The sequence below is a fragment of the Grammomys surdaster genome, unplaced genomic scaffold, assembly GCF_004785775.1.
Source record: "Grammomys surdaster isolate TR1022 unplaced genomic scaffold, NIH_TR_1.0 126036, whole genome shotgun sequence".
In the NCBI taxonomy this organism is placed as follows: Eukaryota; Metazoa; Chordata; class Mammalia; order Rodentia; family Muridae; genus Grammomys; species Grammomys surdaster.
Window position 1 is genome coordinate 3951273 of NW_021620849.1, and position 19806 is coordinate 3971078.

A 19806-nucleotide genomic window follows, 5' to 3' on the forward strand; every position below is an offset into this window, starting at 1 on the left:
TGGTTCACCCGGGCCACTCCCACGCCCTTCCTTACTGGCTGTGGTTCTGCAGCGCTTTCATGTGAGAAACTATCACCCACACTGGCTGTGCGCAAGAACCTTTGTGTACACTGCTGAGGCAGCCCCCCCACCCCCCGGGGGTGGTGCTCTTGACACGCCATCACTAGCAGTTTGGAAGCAGAAACTCACCCTTGACCATCCTCGGTGTAACCATGAGAACGGAGGAGTTAGGGCCATGCCAATCACCTGAGGACCAATGTACACCCTTACCTCTAACTTCTCAGAGACATATTCACACTCGGACATGAGCTGAGGTATGATTTCACTTTGTTTTCGGAGATCCTTCAACTCCTAAGGGAGACAGACATTTTTAAAGACACACACACAGAGACAGATAGAGACAGAGACAGAGACAGAGAAAGGGGGGAGGGAGAGAGGGATGGAGGGGTCTTAAAGCATACTCTTGAAAATTGCCTTGTAACTTGTGCACACACTAGTGGGTGCTGCTGCTCTGGGACCCTGTCTTGCTCACTTGAATACTAATGGAGGGATGCTATTCTGGAAGCACCACATGACTGCGGGTGAATGCAGTATATGACACATCAGCACGTGAAATCTGTATACACTGTAAAGCGGCATGTGTTTTTACAATTGCTCTTTGCAGTGGTAAAAACTGAGGCTTAGGGTGGTTTCGTTGACTTTCCCATGTCTCAGCCAGTGCTGTGCGCTTAACTTCCGTCTCCCAGATAGAAGTGACTGTGAGAACAGAAAGTCTGGTTGCATGACCCTGACAACGGAGGCAGAACTCCGCTTCTGTTGGCCGGTGATCTGGGAGAGTGACTGGGGCTTTTGGGAAATCTTTTCTTTTTCCCAGGTAGCACCTCATATATCCTAGGGTGGCCTTAATGAAGATGGCCTTAGAACTCCTGATCCTCCTGCCTCTATGACTATAGATCTGTGCCACCATGGTGGTTCACACCATCCTGGGGATCAAACCTCAGGGGTTCATGAACACTAGGCAAGCCCTCCACTTACTGAGCTACACTGTCACCCTCGGTTCACTCTGGATGTCATAAATAGAAGGCTGCAAGCAGCCTGTGAGGCTCTGGCTCTCGGGGGAAGCTGAACCGTGGTACAAGCACTGATTCTCCATTCTGGGATCCAGGCAGTTGCTGGAGTCCTGGGTCCCCTGCCCTGCTTTGAACAGAGGTCACAAAGGTCGCCATGCTAGGCCAGGGACACCCAGGGCCCTGCTCAGAGCACTTTACTCACCATCTCCTTCTCTCGGACCTCTGACTCCAGCTCCTCGATCCTTCTCTTCAGCTGGGTGTTCTTCTCCTTCTCCCTGTTTATCTCACCGCACTGTTCTTCCAGCTCCTCAATCTTAAAGAACGGGACAGTTAAGGCGAGCTTGCCATGATGACTTTTATGCTTCCTTTTCAAATAAGCCATAAAAGACAGCCCTCTATAGGTACCATGCAGCTCCCCTGTGCTGTCTGCCCCCGATTGCTGGAGATGCACTACTTAATCCCAGTAGGGCTGGTAAGTCATAAAGCCCAGCCTGTGTGCTAGTCTTCTGGACTTTTCTTGTGGCCACATCCAGAAGCGTAGACTTGCTTTAAATATCATCACAGGCCAGATGTCCTCTAAATTGATCTGTTTTTCCCAAGAATGGTTTTTGTATCATTTTAACCATGTCCTGAATTACCTGGTTTCATCTCAAGGGTTTCAGATGGCCAAGAAGAGAGTTTGGCAGTGCTACTGGACAGGTGCTACCAAACAGAAATCAAAGATATCTCAGTGACCTACTAGCAAGTAACCCCCACACGGAGGGGTCCTGGCTGGGGAGCAGTGAGTGTCTGAACCCAGGACTGCATCTTTTCCTGGGTCTGACCCAGGAAAGATATGGAACAGAGCCTTTGTATCCTGACACCGTCATCAGCTGCTCAGCATTTCTTGGAAACCAAAATGTGTGTGCAGAGTGGAGGGCGGGAGTGGAGCCACTAAACCATCCAAAAGCGGACGCACTGCACTGCCACACTCAGATGATGCCAGTCTCTGACATAAGGCTTTTCTCTGTAGCTGCACCAACCCCAAGATCCAAATCATCAGTTTCAGCTGACACTGAGTCCCAGCCAACACCTCCAGCCTGAGACTCAAGCATTGGAAGAGTTTCCTCTGAGAGAGGCCCACCTCAGCACTGCCTTTGGCTAACACTCAGACCAGAGGGAGAAATCCCATCCTTTGCTTGAAAAGGAGGAGCAGTCGATCCCTCCGGCAGGCAGGATCAGCCAGGGCTCAGACAGGAACATGCAGACTCAGCAGCTGGCCTGGTGCCCTGGCTGTCAGCACATTCAGCACAGGGATGGAAAATAAAAATGACAAGAGGCATCTCTGTGGGCAGTTAGCGCCCAAGGAAGGTGGTGACGTGGGCCTCCACCACAGTGGCTGGCTCTGCCCGGGCCAGTCAGGACAAGTGATACATGTGGGTCAAGAAACAAGTCCCCCGAGATCCTACACTTACGGAGCGTTCTCTGAAGCGCTGTGTGCTCACACTCAGAGGTTACTGGGCTCACACATCATAGTCTAAACAGAAACCTGAGGACATCTACTCAGGCATCCTTGAGGATCTCACAGGACCATCTCAATGCTTTGCAGAGCAGAGCAGATGAGACACTAGAGCTGGCCACAGGGGAAATCTGAATAAAAGCTAAACTCTCAGTGATCAAAGAAGGACAACAGAGAGTGTCACCCAGCAGTTGGCACCCACGTTTCTCCTCTCTAAAGATATTACTCTTTTGGCTTCCAAATTTACATTTTTAGAAATAATGATTTGGCTAAGAGCGGGTCTCTGGAAATATACACCACACTTCCTGGACCAATTTCTCATTTGTCCTTGGGTTCCCTTCCCTCTACTGGAAAGCCCAAGCCACAGAGATGCTGTGGGAAGCCCACCTCTAACGGAAGGCCAGCCTAGCGTAGGTATAGAGGAACCCTTGACAGGGATGTCTGGCTCACTTATCTTTTCCTTAGCAACAGGAATTCAAAGTCAGTAATTTCCATGATTGAAGTCCTACTAAGAAAGGCGAGAAGAGCCAGCGATGGTGGCGCACGCCTTTAATCCCAGCACTCGGGAGGTAGAGGCAGGCGGATTTCTGAGTTCGAGGCCAGCCTGGTCTACAGAGTGAGTTCCAGGACAGCCAGGGCTACACAGAGAAACCCTGTCTCGAAAAACCAAAAAACAAACAAAACAAAACAAAACAAAAAAAAGAAAGGCGAGAAGACGGGGTGTTGAAGGAGATAAAAATGTTTCTCTCCTGCCTGCAGGGTGAAGGCGGAGAGGGGGAAAGAGCTTCCAGTGGCCCAGCTCTGCCCGCTCTGGCCGGCCTTCTGTGCTGCCGGCTGCTGAAGCCCACCTTGCTGCGGAGCCTGTCATTCTCATCTCGGCAGATGGAGAACTGTCGCTTCCACTGCTCTACACTGGCCGCCGACTCCTGCAGCGCCGTGGTCAGCCGGGCGTTGCTCTCCCGCAGGGTCTGCAGTTCCATCTCCCACTTCTTCACATTGGCAGCACTGGAAGGGTGAACCGGGGTAGTGACAGAGATCAGGAGTGATGTCCATCCCATCACACTGGTGGCACCTCCATCTGCTGAGGAGTGGGAAGCTGGCTACCCCTTGGCCCACCCACGAGGGAAGCTCAGACTCTTGTCTACCAGTCAGTCAGCTGCCGGGAGGGACTGGAGTCTCTCCGGTGTGAACATGTCAGTTCACCCACTTCTTTTCTTTAAAAGTTGGCTTAGAAGAGGGGCTGGGATAGAGCCGTTCTTAAGAGCTCACACTGCATCCTGTCTCAGCTTTGACTTTTGACTTTGTGCTCAGTGAGGAAGACATTTCAAACCGAAGGAGCTAGGCTTCCCTCGGTTATTACTGCCCTTACCCCTCTCCTTGTTTTCGAGCCAGATAGTCGCAGCACTTAAGTGACCTGAGCTGACAGACCAGAGCTGGACAGGACAAACCCAAGGGAAGTTCTACTGACAGGCAGAGCTCAGTCCTAAGGGGCTTGTTGCAGGGACACGAGGACCTGAGTTTGACTTATAGCACTGATGTAAACAGGGGCAGTAATTTACTGATGTAAATCCAGGGGCAGTAGTGCGGGCTTGTGACCCCTGTGCTGGGAGGCAGAGGCAGGAGGATCTCTGTAAGTTACAACCAAGGTTTCTGGGAGACCCTGTCTAAAATAAAACAACAAAAAGAGGTGAAAGATGGGTCACTGGATAAGAATGGTTGTCATGAAAGCAAGGGGTCAGAATTCAAATCCCCAGCAACCACGTAAAAGCTGGGCATGGCCACATGCACCTGTAACTTCAGCTCTGAGGGGCAGAGGCAGATAGACTACAGAGACTGACGCAGTGTCAGCCCAGAAAAATGGTGAGCTTCAGGTTCAGCAAGAAATGGAGACTTAAAAAATCAGGTGAAAAGGGACAGAAACACCGACCTCTCCCTCTGGTTTCTGTACATGTATGTAGGTGCATGCACCCACACACATGCACACACACACACACACACACACACACACACATGTGCCATACACAAAAAATTTTCCCCAAAGAAAAGGAGCGTCCTTTTTCTAAAGACTTAAAGAAAAAAATTAAATATATACTACTATCTGTGAACAATATGTTATCTTTCTACCAACAGCCTCCTGAATCTATAAGTGACCAGGAACTGTGTGCTTTCAGTTTTAAATGCCACATACTGAATTAAAAAAAGAAAAACCAGTAAGATGTTTTTATCTGATGACTTTCAGAGGAGACGACAGAGAATTAAGCTGATCTAGGGAAGTGGCTTCACGGCTTTTCCCCGACTCACTTTCAATGGATTCAGATTTGAAAACATTTATTTTTAGGGTTGGAATATTTTCATCAGGGCATCCCACTGTGAGTTTTAAACAGCCAAAAATAGTCCTCACAATCACCTGCCAAGAGAAGAGAGTGGTCAGTTTTGACTCTGAAGCATCTAGAAAACAGTCAGCATCCAGATGCAGAAGGCGGGACCTAAAAGCCTCTTGTGCTTTCTGGAATTTCTAGGTCAGATCACAGGAATCAAGTTCCATACAGCAGCCAGGATGCTGAGCTGGGGCAGTGAATGGCAGCTCTTTGGAGGTGCAGGGGGCTCCAACTGAGGCTGTGTCTGGCTGAAGAGACCGTATCCACACATGTGAACAAAGGAGGCCGTGCAGGGAGATGGGAGGGCTTGCGTTTAGCTGTGTGACCTTGGGCAGGCAGAGAGTCACTTCACTAACTGGGCCTAGTGTCAATAGTTCAGTAGGAAAATCCAGACAGGATGGGCCTGAAGGTGATACGGCTCTTCCATGGGGAAGTCTGGTGAGAGAATCATCCTAGCTTGGAAGAGGAGACTGAGGGCATCTGGCTGAAGGCCCAGAAACAGAGAATAGCTTGTGTTATCATTTAAAAATTAAGTCTTCTTGATATCACAGAACCACACAGAAGAAACCAGTATCTTGCAAACGACACAGCTCCTTACAACCTCCAGTTAAAGGTCACCTGTGTCTGAGGTAAAGGACTGCTGACTCTGAGCACCACATACTGTATTTACTGGATGTCACACTGTACATAATAGGTATGTAGAACTGTGTGTTAACTATACATATTCTCAAAGATTTGTGTATTTGTATGTGTACACATGCATGCATATGAGCCCATATGCGTGCACACATGCATGTGTATGATACATGTGCTGGTGCTCTCAGAGGCCAAAGAATGCTGGATCCCCTGCAGCTGAAATTACAGGCAATTGTGAGCCACCCAGTATGGGTTTTGGCAGTGGAACTTGGTCTTTGTAACATCAGCAAGCACTCTTAACTGTTGAGTCACCTCTCTGGTCTCTATAAATTTTGTCCCTCTTTTATCCCCATAGAAATTATTAAAGGCAAGAAATATGTTATATGTTAAATTATTTATCTGTGACCCTCAAAAATCACTTTAGAGTGATGCATGCTTACAACCCCAGACTTGTGACTCAAGGCAGGAAGACTCAGAGTTCAAAGCTATGCTCAGATACAGAGTGAGCTGCAGGCTTGCCCATGAGCTGCAGGCTTGCCCATGAGCTGCAGGCTTGCCCATGCTGGGACCCTGTTTCAAAACAACACCATTTGCTTCCTGTCATCCTGGACATTCCTCACCAGCTGTATCTTCATGTATTTTATGGTTCTAGTTTATAAGAAACCCTCTTCTTTAAATACTATCCCATCTTTTTTATATACAGGACTATTATTGATTTTGTGTGTAATTTCATACTATTTTTCATAATTTCTTAGACTTTCTTTAAAAGTAGAATTGGAGTTTATTGAAACACAGTGGTTAACAGAAAGGTACAGGGCACACCCAGAGTGTGGGTGTGGGCTCCTCAGAGAGAAGCACTGTTTCTTGGGCTCTTAAATCCTTTTCTTAGATGTTTGAGACTCTTTCTTGTCAGAGGTGAATAAATAAGTATTCCTCTTCAAAAGCAAAACACAATTAGAGATCCAGCAGATTCTCACACACACTCACATGTAATTATATCTCCCGTACACATGCCCCACACTAACAGGCTCACACATGCTCACTGACACGGGCTGACACTGACACAGACAGGTAACAAAGCCAATTGGTCTTCCTCTGACCAGGAGGCAGAGAATGTGATACTCTGAGCAGGACCCTGCCTGGTGGGAAAGGCCTTCAGGAGACACAGCATGGAGAACAGAACGTGTGGCTTCTGAAGCAACCTCACCTCTGTGTCAAAGCGATCTTCAGCTTGTCATTCTCAGACTTGAGGTGAGTGTCGGCTGGACTCGTGTGGGAGGCCTTTTCGTCGTCCGTCCCATTGACGCTGGATGCCTGAGTGGAAGATGGGGTTTCACACCCAGATTCCTGGCCAAAGTGAATTATCTTCACATGTTACTGCTTGTCCTTACATTGGCAGCAAATTAGGCATAATGAGAAAATATGAGTTTATGAGTCTGGACAAACCCAGTCATCGCAATGTAGACTAACCAGCAGAATGGCTGACCAAGAAAATCAGTCACAGGCCTAAGGGCCCCGAATACTCCACACAGCATTGATAAGTTGTGATTTATTGACCCGATGATACCTGGGGTCACCACTCAGAGGTTTTTAATTCAAACTTTACGTTCCTATTTTCTATGTTCAATCCCTGCCAAACTTGAATATCTGGCCTCCTTAAATACCCCAGGACAGAAGTCACAATTGACAAAGGGGTTAGTATAAACAATAGACTAAGACAGTATCCCCGAGGATCTAGAAAGAGTGTCAGAAATAAGAACAGACAGATCGACAGATCCTGAGGCTATGGAGAGTTAGAACAATATGCTAATTAAAAACCAGGAACCAGATAAGGGTGCTTGCTAGCTTCAATGCTGCTTAGCATTCTTATTAATATCCTGAAGTGGTTTCTTTTAAAACCCACAAGGAGGAAAAACCTCATCTTGTCTTGAATGAGATCTTAGCTCTTGTTTAGCCAACAGGCATAAAGGCAAATAGAGGAAGTGTGAAGAGAATAGGGTATAAATTTGACTAACCTAAATTTCTGCCTTGCAAAAGAGAAGGTGTAAACGAAATTAAAATATAAACGGAAACCTGGGGGAAATACATGTAGCAGGCATTAAAAGTAAAATTTAAAGACCTTTTCCATGGTGAAAATCTTGAGTCACTTTTTAAAAATTAAAATGAAGATTTTATTTGCGTGCGTGCGTGTGTGTGTGTGTAGGTCAGAGAACAACTTCCAGGCATCCATTCTCCCACTGCACGTTCCTTGGACTGAATTTATGTCATTTCAGTCACTCGATGTTCATGGCCAGGGCTCTCGCCTGGGGGCCATCTCGCTGGCCCAAGAATCCTCTTTTTAAAAAAATATTTTTGGATTTACTCAGATACCCTGGAATTCCTTTAAAACATGGGATAGGGAGTAGGCATGGGGCTACAATAAAACAACTGGTTATGTAGTCTATGTCTAAAATTATATAGTATATGTCTAAAATTTTCACATATTAAGACGTATGCAAAGCCGGAAGCTGTGGTTGTCTGAACAAGCCTTGCACATGGTCAAGCCAGGCAATATTCTAGCATGGAGGGTGGGGTTCAAGAGCTGCTACCCTAAAGGGAGAGCTACAGATAGTTGATGTCTTCTGGAGGAGGACATAGACTCTTTAAGGATGTGTCCCCTGGTGGGTCAGCCATGCTCCTGTGGTCAGTCTCACATCTGAGAGTGTAAGGGCAGCAAGAACTGGACTTGGTGGGCTAAGAAGAAAGAAAGAAAGAAAGAAAGAAAGAAAGAAAGAAAGAAAGAAAGAAAGAAAGGAAGGAAGGAGAGGGAGGGAAGGAAGGAGGGAGAGAGGGAAGGAAGAAGGGAGGAGGGTGGATATAAGAGGAATACCTTGTGTGACATTCTCAAAGAATTAATAAATATATTATTATTACATATTTAATACTTCATTAAAAATTTTAAAGCCCTTAGAAATCAATATATGAATACTTGAATCTTTTGAAAAGTAAAGAAAGACAATGATAATTACAAAAGAAGCAATGCACATCATCAATAAGCATAAAAACCCTTAATGTCACAAAGAATGGAAAACTCCAAAGGAGATACACTTTTCATCTGTCAAATAAACAAATTCTCTTAGTGAGGTGTGGGAAGCAAAGCCTTACTCACTGCTGGTGGGAGTCAGAACTGAACATCGCTGGAGGCTAAGAGCACAGAACACCTCAGTGCTTTAAATGCCCACACCTCAAACCATGTTTCCATTTCCAGAATTTATCCTGCAGAGAAGCAATCAAATGCTCAAAGATAGGCAGGAACATTCATTACCATGGTATTTATGTTAGTAAAAAAAAAAAAAAAAAAAGGAAGAAGAAAAGAAAAAAGCACAGCTGTCTCAAATTCTAAGGAGTCAAGGGAATAAGCCATGGTGAAATTGGAATATTCCTTGGGCATTACAGAAGGTTTAAAAGGGAATACTGGAAACCAGGAGGAAATGGTCATGACTTGCAAAGTATTTTCTTAAAAAGGTTAAAAGGAGTAATAATAAAAAAGCACTAGAAAGCCGGGCGGTGGTGGTGCACACCTTTAATTCCCAGCACTTGGGAGGCAGAGGCAGGCAGATTTCTGAGTTCGAGGCCAGCCTGGTCTACAGAGTGAGTTCCAGGACAGCCAGGGTTACACAGAGAAACCCTGTCTCGGAAAAAACAACAACAAAACAAAACAAAACAAAACAAAAAACAGCACTAGAAAGGTGTAATAAGGGTTGGAGAGATGGCTCAGTGGTTAAGAGCATTGACTGCACTTCCAGAGGTCCTGAGTTCAAATCCCAGCAACCACATGGTGGCTCACAACCATCTGTAATGAGATCTGATGCCCTCTTCTGGTGTGTCTGAAGACAGCTACAGTGTATTCATATATAATAAATAAATCTTTAAAAAAAAAAAAAAAGAAAGAAAGGTGTAATAAACTACCACCTTATCTTGTGGTACGGCATGTGTTCTGAGCTTGTTTTCCAGTGCTGGGGCTTGAACCTGGGCCTTGTGCTTGTCAGGTAATATTAGGTAGTATTCTACCACTGAGCTACATCCTAGCCAAAGGGCAGTTGAGCTTTATTTCTTTCTTGACAGTCTGCTATGTTGTATTTCTCTCTCTCTCTCTCTCTCTCTCTCTCTCTCTCTCTCTCACACACACACACACACACACACACACCCTACAATAAGTGTTTTTGTAATTCGGCTGTTTAGGTTTTCAGCTATTTGGATAACTTGGTCAGAGTGTTCATTCATTGAAAAGATTCAGCTGATGGTTCAGAAAAAGAAAAACATACAGCCAAGTATCAGAAGGACAAATAAAAACTAAAGCTTAGGAGACAAAAATCTCATTTCTATCTAATGTCTTATTAGGTACATTTATCCCACAAGATAATCTTAAAGCAAAACTTTTTAGATACATGCAGACATTTAAGTACAAAGCTATTACTACAAGCTGTGGTATTTAGGAAAAGGCAGAGGATTAGAACTCTCTTTACCAGGAACCATTTCCGCAGAGTAAGTGAAACCTTTACGAATGGCCACGGTCGGGGGTGGGCTGGAGAGATGGCTCAGTGGTTAAGAGTGCATATTACAGCCAGGCAGTGATGCAGAATGCCTTTAGTCTTAGCACTCAGGGAGCAGAGGCAGGGGATCTCTGAGTTCAAGGCCAGCCTGGTCTACAGAGTGAGGTCCAGGACAACCAGGGCTACACAAAGAAACCCTGTCTCCCAAAACAAAAAACAAAAAACAAAATACAAACAACAACAATAGCAAAGCATGCATATTCCTCTTCCAGAGGACCCCAGTTCAATTGCTAGCACATGGGATTTATATCAGTGATTTGTAACAGCCTACAACTCCAGCTCCAGTGATCTGATGCTACTGGCTTCCTCAGGGGCTGTGCCCAATATCACACACACACACACACACACACACACACACACACACAAAAGCTAACATATAGTAGATTTTTTAAAATGAAAAAAAAAAAGGGCGGTGGTGGTGCACGCCTTTAATCCCAGCACTTGGGAGGCAGAGGCAGGCGGATTTCTGAGTTCAAGGCCAGCCTGGTCTACACAGTGAGTTCCAGAACCCTGTCTCGAAAAACCAACAAAACAAAACAAAAAAACAAAAACAAAAAAGACCTGTAGTTTTTACTCACATTTCCATTTCAAGAACTCAATGATTACTCAATAATTATCACACTAAATCAAACTGTCAGTGGGATCAAGGACTGGTTAAAGTTCATATCCACCAGAAGCCTAGCATGTATTCAGTCCATAGCTCCTCCTGGAATATCTTTTCTATGGCAAGCCCAATGGGTGTCTAAGTCTAGACAGACCTAGGTCTGCCTGTGCCAATCATCCCAGCCACCATGTCTGCTGGCATCCCAGCCACCACGTCTGCTGGCAAACAGGCCCCGGGTGGCTCTCATCTTCAGTGACTCTGCTCCACCCTCGGGTCTGTGAAGCTGAGGTTTCTCCTTCCCAGGGCTCCTGCTGCTCAGCTCTTCCTTCCCTGGCTTCCTAGGCTTCAGGTTTTCTGTGTGACTCAGGGTCCAGTCCTGAGTGCCGGACATGGCTGCCTCAGATGCTCAGCCTTCCTGGTCCTTTCCTTGGAGCTGACCTCTTTCTGATCACAGCTACCCAGAAGCCTTGTGAGACACACCCTTCCTCAGTACCTGCGCGTCTTACCCATGTCATATAACAACTCTGCAGGCTACTGACCACCCAGTTAATGAGACGGGTGATAAATAACGGGGAATTCCAGATCTCACAGTGTCTCCAGACTTATCTTCAGACCTGATGCACAAGTGTGCAAGGCAGACATGCAGGTTGTCCGGCTCAGCTGTCAGCCTCAGCCAAATCCCAATTCTGGAGTCCCCCTTCCCTCTTCCTACCTATATGATGACTAAGCCTTTGCTTATCAACAAAGACATCAGGTATGCTGGTATCTTTTTTTTTTTTTTTAATTTCAGGTTAAAAATGGGTCCTTTATAGCCATTATTGCCACGCTTTTAAGCAGACAGACTACACAAATCCTGGCAAAGCTGGATCTTTCCAGACTTAGAACTGTAGGAACGCCATTTTCTAGCTGCCTTTTGTTCAGACAGGGAGAAGCTTGGTGCTCTCTGGTATCAAGCATTTTCCCTAGTGAGCAGGAGGTGCCCACCTAGTGAGTAGGGGCATCTTGCTACAGATTTCCCAACAATCAGTAAACACGCTGCCTTACCGCTCACATTTAAACACTGTCCTCAAGGCTGCTGGAGTTCAAGAAAGCACAGCGACCCTGACTTAGCACCAAATGTCTCAATGCAGACATTGTGGGCTCATCAAGCCCATCCCCTTTGAAATGCTGGGAACAAATCCTGGTCTTGAGCAGGCTAAGTAAGCACTGTACCACAAGCCACAGGCTGACCTTTAAACATAGTGACTGCAGAAGTTCTTCATGGGCCAGGAACAGGCAACTCTGATTGTATCAATAGCTTTCTGTCAAAATTATAGTACTACACCTGAGAGATTCCAGCGTCTCATCAAGATATGCCACCTGCATCTCAACGAGAGCAGGCTAATAGTTGAAAAAGATACCTTCAGAATATCCTGTGATAAAATTACCCATTTCTTGCCAGGAGTGACAAGGAATAAGGAATCTCAATTACTGATCATGCTCAGATGTATTTCCCAGACAAATTACTTACTTGGGAATGATTACTTGAGGTCTCGATCTTCTCCTGGGACTTGTCTCTGGCTAGCCTGGCAGCTTCTCTTACCTCCTGGAATTTCTCTGCAAACTGAATATATAGAACAGTCATTAGGATTACTTTAATCTTATTCATGGCCGTATCCAGTACCCACCTTTATTATTTTGTATCCATGGCAAGCCTATAAATTCTGTACAAATGGCAGAAAAATTCTGTCATTAGAAGGAAATAAAGATAAGAACTCCCTTTTTTCTAATAAACACCACTGGTCACGGTCAGACTGGAACCAGTTTCAGAGTTACTGATACTAGCTGGATGCAGTAACTGAGAGAAGGCACGGATTTAAAAATCCTCTGATCGACAGTAACTAATACAAAGATATCACAAGAAATACAGCTTCTCCACAGAAGGGACCCATGGGAAAGTCCACAAACTCCTCTGGTAATGCCGTGAAAAGGGGAAACAAGGCTGGCTGTGGTGTGCACACCTGGAACCCCAGAACTTGGAAGGCCGTGCTGAGAGAATTGAAAGTTCAAAACCAGCTCACGCCACATAAAGAGGTCTAGGGCAGCCTGCTATATAAACAATGAGGCCCCGTCGTACTGATGCCGCCATCACCATGGCAGACCAGCAGCAGCAACGACAAAACAGACTCCTAAAATGTTAGGGGGAAGCTTTAGGTACAAAACAACAAAATGCTATAAACAGCCTATGTTTAAGTATCATGTAATTTGCTTTGAAATGCTTCAGCAAGAAAGGTGAAACAATGCCAGGTGGTGGTGGCGGCGCACACCTTTAATCCCAGCACTTGGGAGGCAGAGGCAGGCGGATTTCTGAGTTCGAGGCCAGCCTGGTCTACACAGTGAGTTCCAGGACAGCCAGGGCTACACAGAGAAACCCTGTCTCGAAAAACCAAACAAAACAAAACGAAAAGAAAAGAAAAGAAAAGAAAAGAAAAGAAAAGAAAAGAAAAGAAAGGTGAAACAAGATAAAACATTAACATGGTGGTTCATCTTCACGGTCAGCTTGATTCGATTTGCAACCACCTTAAGGGCGCACTTCTTTAGAATCTTCCAAAGAGGTTTCCCTGAGGAGGAAGACATACTCTGATTGAAGATCTCATCCCATGAGCTGGGCTCGGGGATGTTCAGGGGGCAGGGTGTACATACTGAGGAGTCATCTCCCTGCTTCCTGTGTACAGATGCTGTGGGACCAGCCAGCCACTTCCTGTCTTCCTTACGCCTACGGACTGCATCTTCAAAGCACAAGCCAAAAGAAACCCTTCTTTAGGTTGCATTTGTCACAGCAATGAGAAAACTAACCAACACAGTTAACTGACATCTGGCTGATACGCAGTTTATTATCCTATGTTCTCTATTTTAAAAATGTTTTAATATTTCTATAATTTAAAAAAGATTTATTTATTTATTTATTTATTTATTTATTTATTTGTATGTAGTACACTGTTGCTGTCTTCAGACACACCAGAAGAGGGCATCAGATCCCATTACAGATGGTTGTGAGCCACAGTCAGTGCTCTTAACCACTGAGCAATCTCTCCAGTCCTATGTTTCTATAATTTAAAAATCCTAAAGTAAGGACTAAAGAGAGGGCTCAACAGTTAAGAGAGCATAGTGCTCTTGAGGAGGGCCTGAGTTTGGTTCCTAGCACCCAGGTCAGGTGGCTCACACCACCGTAATTCCAGCTCCAGTAGACCCAACACCTTTTCCTGGCATCTCTGTGCACTGCACTTAAGTACACTCAGACACAAATATACACATAAACTAAAGTAAACAGAGAATCCTTAGAAAAAAAATCCTAAAGTCCCAGGGCAATCACACCAGTTACTGGCTCACAGTCACTGACAGGCAAGAATGTAATTAGCAGTTAGACCAGAGAAGTACTACAGATAACGCTGGTATTCTATATCTAGGAAGGCTAAAATGGCAACACTGAGAAACAGGAAAAGCCAGTAGGCTGCCAGACCCTGACAGCTCTGGAGGTTCGTTACGTGCTCATCTATGGGTGGGCACAGGCTCTCTCCTCTGAGCCTGCATTCTGGACCCTGATGGACAGCAGATGCTGGCAAACCCAGAACCCCATATGAAGAAAAAAGGGTATGCTTCCTATTCCAGCCTGTGCTTCCCCCAGCACAGACCCACTAACCAAGCCACAGATGCAAGGCTTCAAACCTGATCACTCCAAAGCCGTCAGAGGAAAATCATCACCTGCTGCTTAAGCACATGAAACTAACTGGGGACGGATGGATAATGCTACTCCCTCTTTGAAGGACCATGATGGGGAGAAGCCCTGCCTCTCCTTCTGGAAAACTATGCCACCCTGCCCCAGGCAGAGAACAGGCACAGGTGTGCTGTTTGTTCCTGCCTACTGAGAAGGGAGACAATCTTGGCAAAGGCTTGGTCCCTCTTCCCAAAGGAACTCTTAAGTCTGTAAAGGATTTTGCTTACATTCAAACAGACACAAACTAAAAAGGAAATTTTAGGGAGGAAAAAAAAAGCTTTAAAGTAACAAGAAAGAAGAATGAGGCCAAAGAGTGGCTTAGCTGTTGAGAGCACTTACTGATCTTGTAAACTGCAGGGCTTTGGTTCCCAGCACCCACAAGAGAGCTCACAACTCCAGTTCTAGGGGTTCTGGTGCCCTCTTCTGGACTCTTCAGGTACTGCATGCAGATGGTGCATCAGACAACAGTTTGAAGAAATGCTCATTTAAAATGGTTTGTTTATTTATTTATTTATTTATTTATTTATTTACTTATTTATTTTTATAAGCTGAACATAGTGGCTCATGCCATAATCTCAGCACTTGAGAAGCTGAGGCAGGAGGATTACTCAGAATTGAAAGCCACCAAGCCATGGCTACACAATGGATTCTAAGCCTGGACTATAGTGTGAGACCCTATCTCAAAAAGCAACAACAACAACAACAAAAATGTAAACAAACAAAACAAATCTATGTGCTACCAGTTGATATGGACAGAGCAGAATGAGCCATGAGAATTGGGTCCTGTCAACTAAACAGAAGTGAGCTTAGGACAGAAGGCAAACAGGAAATGATTGGGGAAGGCTATTCAGCTATAAGTGGGACACTAGTGTGCCGAGCTCCTGATGAATTAAAAGGCAGTTATGAAAAAAGATTGACTTTGGAAATCAGTCCTAGGTGCAAACAGAATCAAGCATTTATCAAATCATGGCTGGAGGGCTAGGATAGTAATTTTCTCAACTTGGAAGACATGAAAAGAAAATCACAGACGTGACAGGTTTGACAATGTAGCAATTCAAAGCTTTTAAATGTCAAATGGAAAAACAAAAAATCAAAAACAAGAAAGAAAGAAGGAAAGAAAGGAGGAAAGAAAGAAAGGAAGGGAGAAAGAAAGGAAGGAAGAAAATCCCCACTCACTCAGAAGAGAAACAGCAGCCAGGGAAGTGTCTTCATCCAGGAGAGGACAACAGAAAAAAGGACCATTACTGTTTGACAGAGTTCACACAAGATGAAAAGGAAAATATAAAAACGCCAATAAATAAATGGTGAAATTCATGAGCAAAATACAGCAAATAAACAGTGTATAAGGAGGGTTGTTCGGCCTGGCTGGAATTTGAAGCATAAATAATAAGGTACCATTCTTTGCCTGTAAAATTAGCACACGCTAAACACAATCCTAAACCCCGGTGCTGGCAAGGTCTTTCTGCTTTGGTACGTGTTTTGGTACAGCCCCACTGAGAAGCAATTTGAAAGCACATACTGTGAGTGACAAAAATATTCATACCTACTGACACAGTGAGAGAGGTCCTGGGGAACCGCAGAGAAAATAATTGAGAATATGAAAAAAGGGACCTTCAATATAGTGATCATAATCCCAGCATTAGCCACAATAATGAAAACCTGGAAGTGATCCAAAACCCCTGTGAGCATCTGGGAGATCACTACCGTGAGAGCAAGAGGCAGGAGCAGAAGACCCAAAGAGTTATCATCCGCTGGAGATCACCTCTGGGCCTAAAGCTTTCTAATATTTCTTTCTTATTATATTAAAAAGCATATGTGTGTAAGTGTAGAAAAATATTGTTTTAATTTTTTGTTATTGTATCTGTCAGAGAATAGCCCGTGGCATCAATTCTCTCTCTGCACTTTGACGTGGGTCCCGGGGATCAAACTCAGGAGGGTATGCATGCGGCAAGCACTTATACCTGCTGAGCCATCTCAGTAGCTCCAGAAAAAAACTGTTTTTAAAACCTATGGTCTCACCATTTAGAGATGAGCACTAACCAAAAAACATCCAATATATTTCTATATGTATATATATATGCATGCATCACTTCTTTTAAAAATGAAATGATATCCCAGATCTCATTTTATAGCCAATTTTGAAATTAATAATATGGCATTAATACTTCCAAGCATTTATATGACTTTCTTCTAAATTATCTTCATTGCTGCATAATATTATCCTGAAGGACACACCAGGCTATCTCATCAATTTCCTTTTTCTCTTCCCTTTTTAAAGTACAGGGCTCTCACTATATCGCTTTGGCTAGCCTGGAACTCACAGAGATCTGTCTGCCTCTGCCTCCCAAGTTCTGGGATTAAAGATGTGTGTTACTATGTCCATTAACCAGTTTCCTTATGCTGGATTTTTAGTTTGTCTGTTTCTTACTCTGACCCAGCAAGAATATCCCTGTAGTAGCTACACCATGCCACCAACATTTCCTTACAGTTTCCTAGGGTAAACCTCATGGATTGAAGAATATTTAAAACAGGGTTTTCTGAAATACACTGCCAAGTACATGGCTTATTTATTTTTTTAATTCTGAGGTGATTTTCTAACGTTTCTAAAGTTGCAATAATTTTAATCAAAACTGTCATCATTTATGAAAAACAAGACTGCTTGACCTTATTAATGACTATTTGGGGGTGGGGTGGCTCTTGAAGACCTGAACCCTATCTACCTGAGGATTTTCTTTTTATCAGCTTGACAGAATCTCACCGTTATCAGAAACAGTGAGGAGGAAAGAGGTTGGTCAGGTTCACGGTGGCAACCCACTTCATTACTCATTCTGTTTGGTTTGGAATGGAAGGCTGGGCACCCAGGGCTCGCAAGGAAGCCAGGAAGATGTCTATCTCTGTTGTTTGTTGGTTGTTTGCTTTTCAGAAAAGTGCTGGGAGCCACCTCCTGCTTTGTTCTATGGATGCAGGATGACTAGAGAAGAAAGACCAACAAAAGGAAAAACAAACAAAAGAAAAGGCACCGAACTCTCAGAGCCAACAGGGCGGAAGTAGGGTATCTCAGTCACTGTTGCTGCCAACAGGCACCGAGACCAAGGTAAAGCTTACAGAAGAAAGCATTTGATTGGGTCCTTCTTCACAACATATCTTGAATCTGGTGTTTCTGACACTCCCGCTGCTGTTCTGGTACAGGCCACTGTCATCTCTGATCTGGGTTTGTAGTATAGGTTCCTAATGGGTCACACCTCCACCTCTGCCTCCACAACAGTCTCTTTCCGATACAGGAGCCATAGCATAGCTAAGGCTAGCAATGTACACCTATGATCTTAGTACTCAGAAGTCAAAGGCAAGAGGATGACAAATCTGAGGCCAAGCCTGGGCTATCTAGGGAAACTAACTGCTCTGTCTCTCTGTCTGTCCCTCTCTGTCTGTCCCTCTCTGTCTGTCCCTCTCTCTCTCTCTCTCTCTCTCTCTCTCTCTCTCTCTCTCTCTCTCACACACACACACACACACACACACACACACACACACACACACCCTTCAGAGTCACTGTCATATTGCTGTGAAGAGATACCATGACCAAGGCAACACTTAACAAAAGAAAGTACTTAATTGGGAACCTGCTTACAGTTTTGGAGGGTTAGTTTACTGTCACAATGGCAGGGTGCATGTGGCATGCATGGTACTGGAGCATTAGCTTTGAGTTACTGATCCATAGGCAGATGGAGAGAGGTGATCCCCTGCTTAGGGAATGGTATTGCCCACAGTGGACTGGGTCTCCTTACATTAATTAACTAACAAAGACAATTCCCTACAGAGATACCCACGGGCCAATCCAATGTAGACAACTTCTCATTGAGACTCTTTCTCAGGTGGTTCTATAAATGTCAAATTGACAACTAAGGTAAGTACTACACCCTAGACTACATTATCGAAGCTGAAAGCAAACACCACATATGCAGATGAGTTAACTGCATCTGCCCTGGAGCAGTGGAGATTCTATTCTGGGCCATTCCCCTAATTAAAGAACAAGTTTCTCTCTGTCTGCAGTGAGTGAGAAGGGAGCAAACTCAGAACAGTGGGAAAGTGAGGTCAGATGCCAGAACGACGAACTTTAATGACTGCCGCACCCTTTAACCTGGTTCTAACTCTGCTAGGTTCTTTCCAGAATCTCATCTTATCAGAGCATACCCGCTCCTTTCCACCATTCCTCAGTAAGCTGAGGAACTGTGTCTTCTCTAGCGGGTGGACCCATGGATCCCCATTTCATTCCAGGAATATATAACTTTTAGTATTTTTGGAAAGCCTGTCTAAGGAGCAGAACGTTTCTGTGCCATACTTCCTGGGCTGTGGTGGTGGTGTGGTCCCTCAAATGGAAGCTGCAAAGAACAAGGTACCTATTTTCTTTCTGGGGGTTGGAGAGAGAACGACATATGAAAACGTCCACACTGGTGTTTCTCTCTCCAGCCCACACTGTCTGATTACCGGTCCTGCTGTAGGTCTGTGGGTGTCTGCACTGTTAAGTCAGAAATACCGAGTCACAGCTGCCCTTCAGCCCAAGCTTAGGAACCTTCAGGCCCCTCCCTCTGTGCTAGCTAATTGCCCCTTGTTGAGGCTGCTAGCCTCAGTTCAGGGCAATTTATCAGTGTGTGGTTAATCGCTCCCTTCAAAGCAAAAGCTGATTTGAAGTATTTCTGGATAAAGGACATATTTGAGAGCTCATCTCAGAAATCTCTGTGATGATGGCAGGTCCTAGTCACAGGGTAGAGATGTCAGTGTTGTCAGAGACTCGAGACTCAGGAAGAAGGGACACTCCTCCTTAATAACAGGACATTTTCTTCATCTGGGAGAAACTGGAAGTAGCTCAGATCAAGGTCTTTTTAGGTCCCAAGGCAGGAACATTCAGTTTGTTCTAGTTTTTGTGTGAAGCTGTCCTTTGATTCCTTTCCATGGAAGCGTCTCCTTCATCCATCCTCACTACTTTCTTTTGTCTACAGATTGAAAGGATTGTACCAGGAAGCTGTGAGTGCTTCCGTCAAACTACCCTGGGCTCCAGGGAACTTCTGAGTTGGGACAGAGGCAGAAAGCATGAGCTGAGCTGGGCCCAAACAGGACCTGATGTTTGCCCAGCAGTCTGAGCCTACAGGACCATCTATGCAGGTTGAAGAATGAATGGGCAGGCCTGAGTACTGGGTAACACGAGGCAACCTCCAGCATCTCCTCTCCCTACCCTGCAGCTCATGGGGCTGAAAACCACAGAAACCCCTGCTCCACTGT

At 45.0% G+C, this 19806-nt stretch overlaps 1 protein-coding gene across 2 annotated transcripts in view; it reads right to left on the bottom strand.

Moving 5' to 3' along the window:
* Homer2 (homer scaffold protein 2) overlaps positions 1–19806 on the bottom strand; it is a 94605-nt gene that overhangs the window by 1741 nt on the left and 73058 nt on the right. Inside the window, exons 4-8 of one of the 2 annotated variants that reach the window (XM_028754830.1) lie at positions 12289–12381; positions 6790–6929; positions 3417–3573; positions 1273–1383; positions 271–351 (exon numbers count right to left, since the gene is read on the bottom strand). In XM_028754830.1, coding sequence (XP_028610663.1) covers positions 271–351; positions 1273–1383; positions 3417–3573; positions 6790–6929; positions 12289–12381 — 582 coding nt within the window. The remainder of the gene's footprint in view (positions 1–270; positions 352–1272; positions 1384–3416; positions 3574–6789; positions 6930–12288; positions 12382–19806) is intronic. The other variant, XM_028754831.1, reaches the window with a different exon arrangement.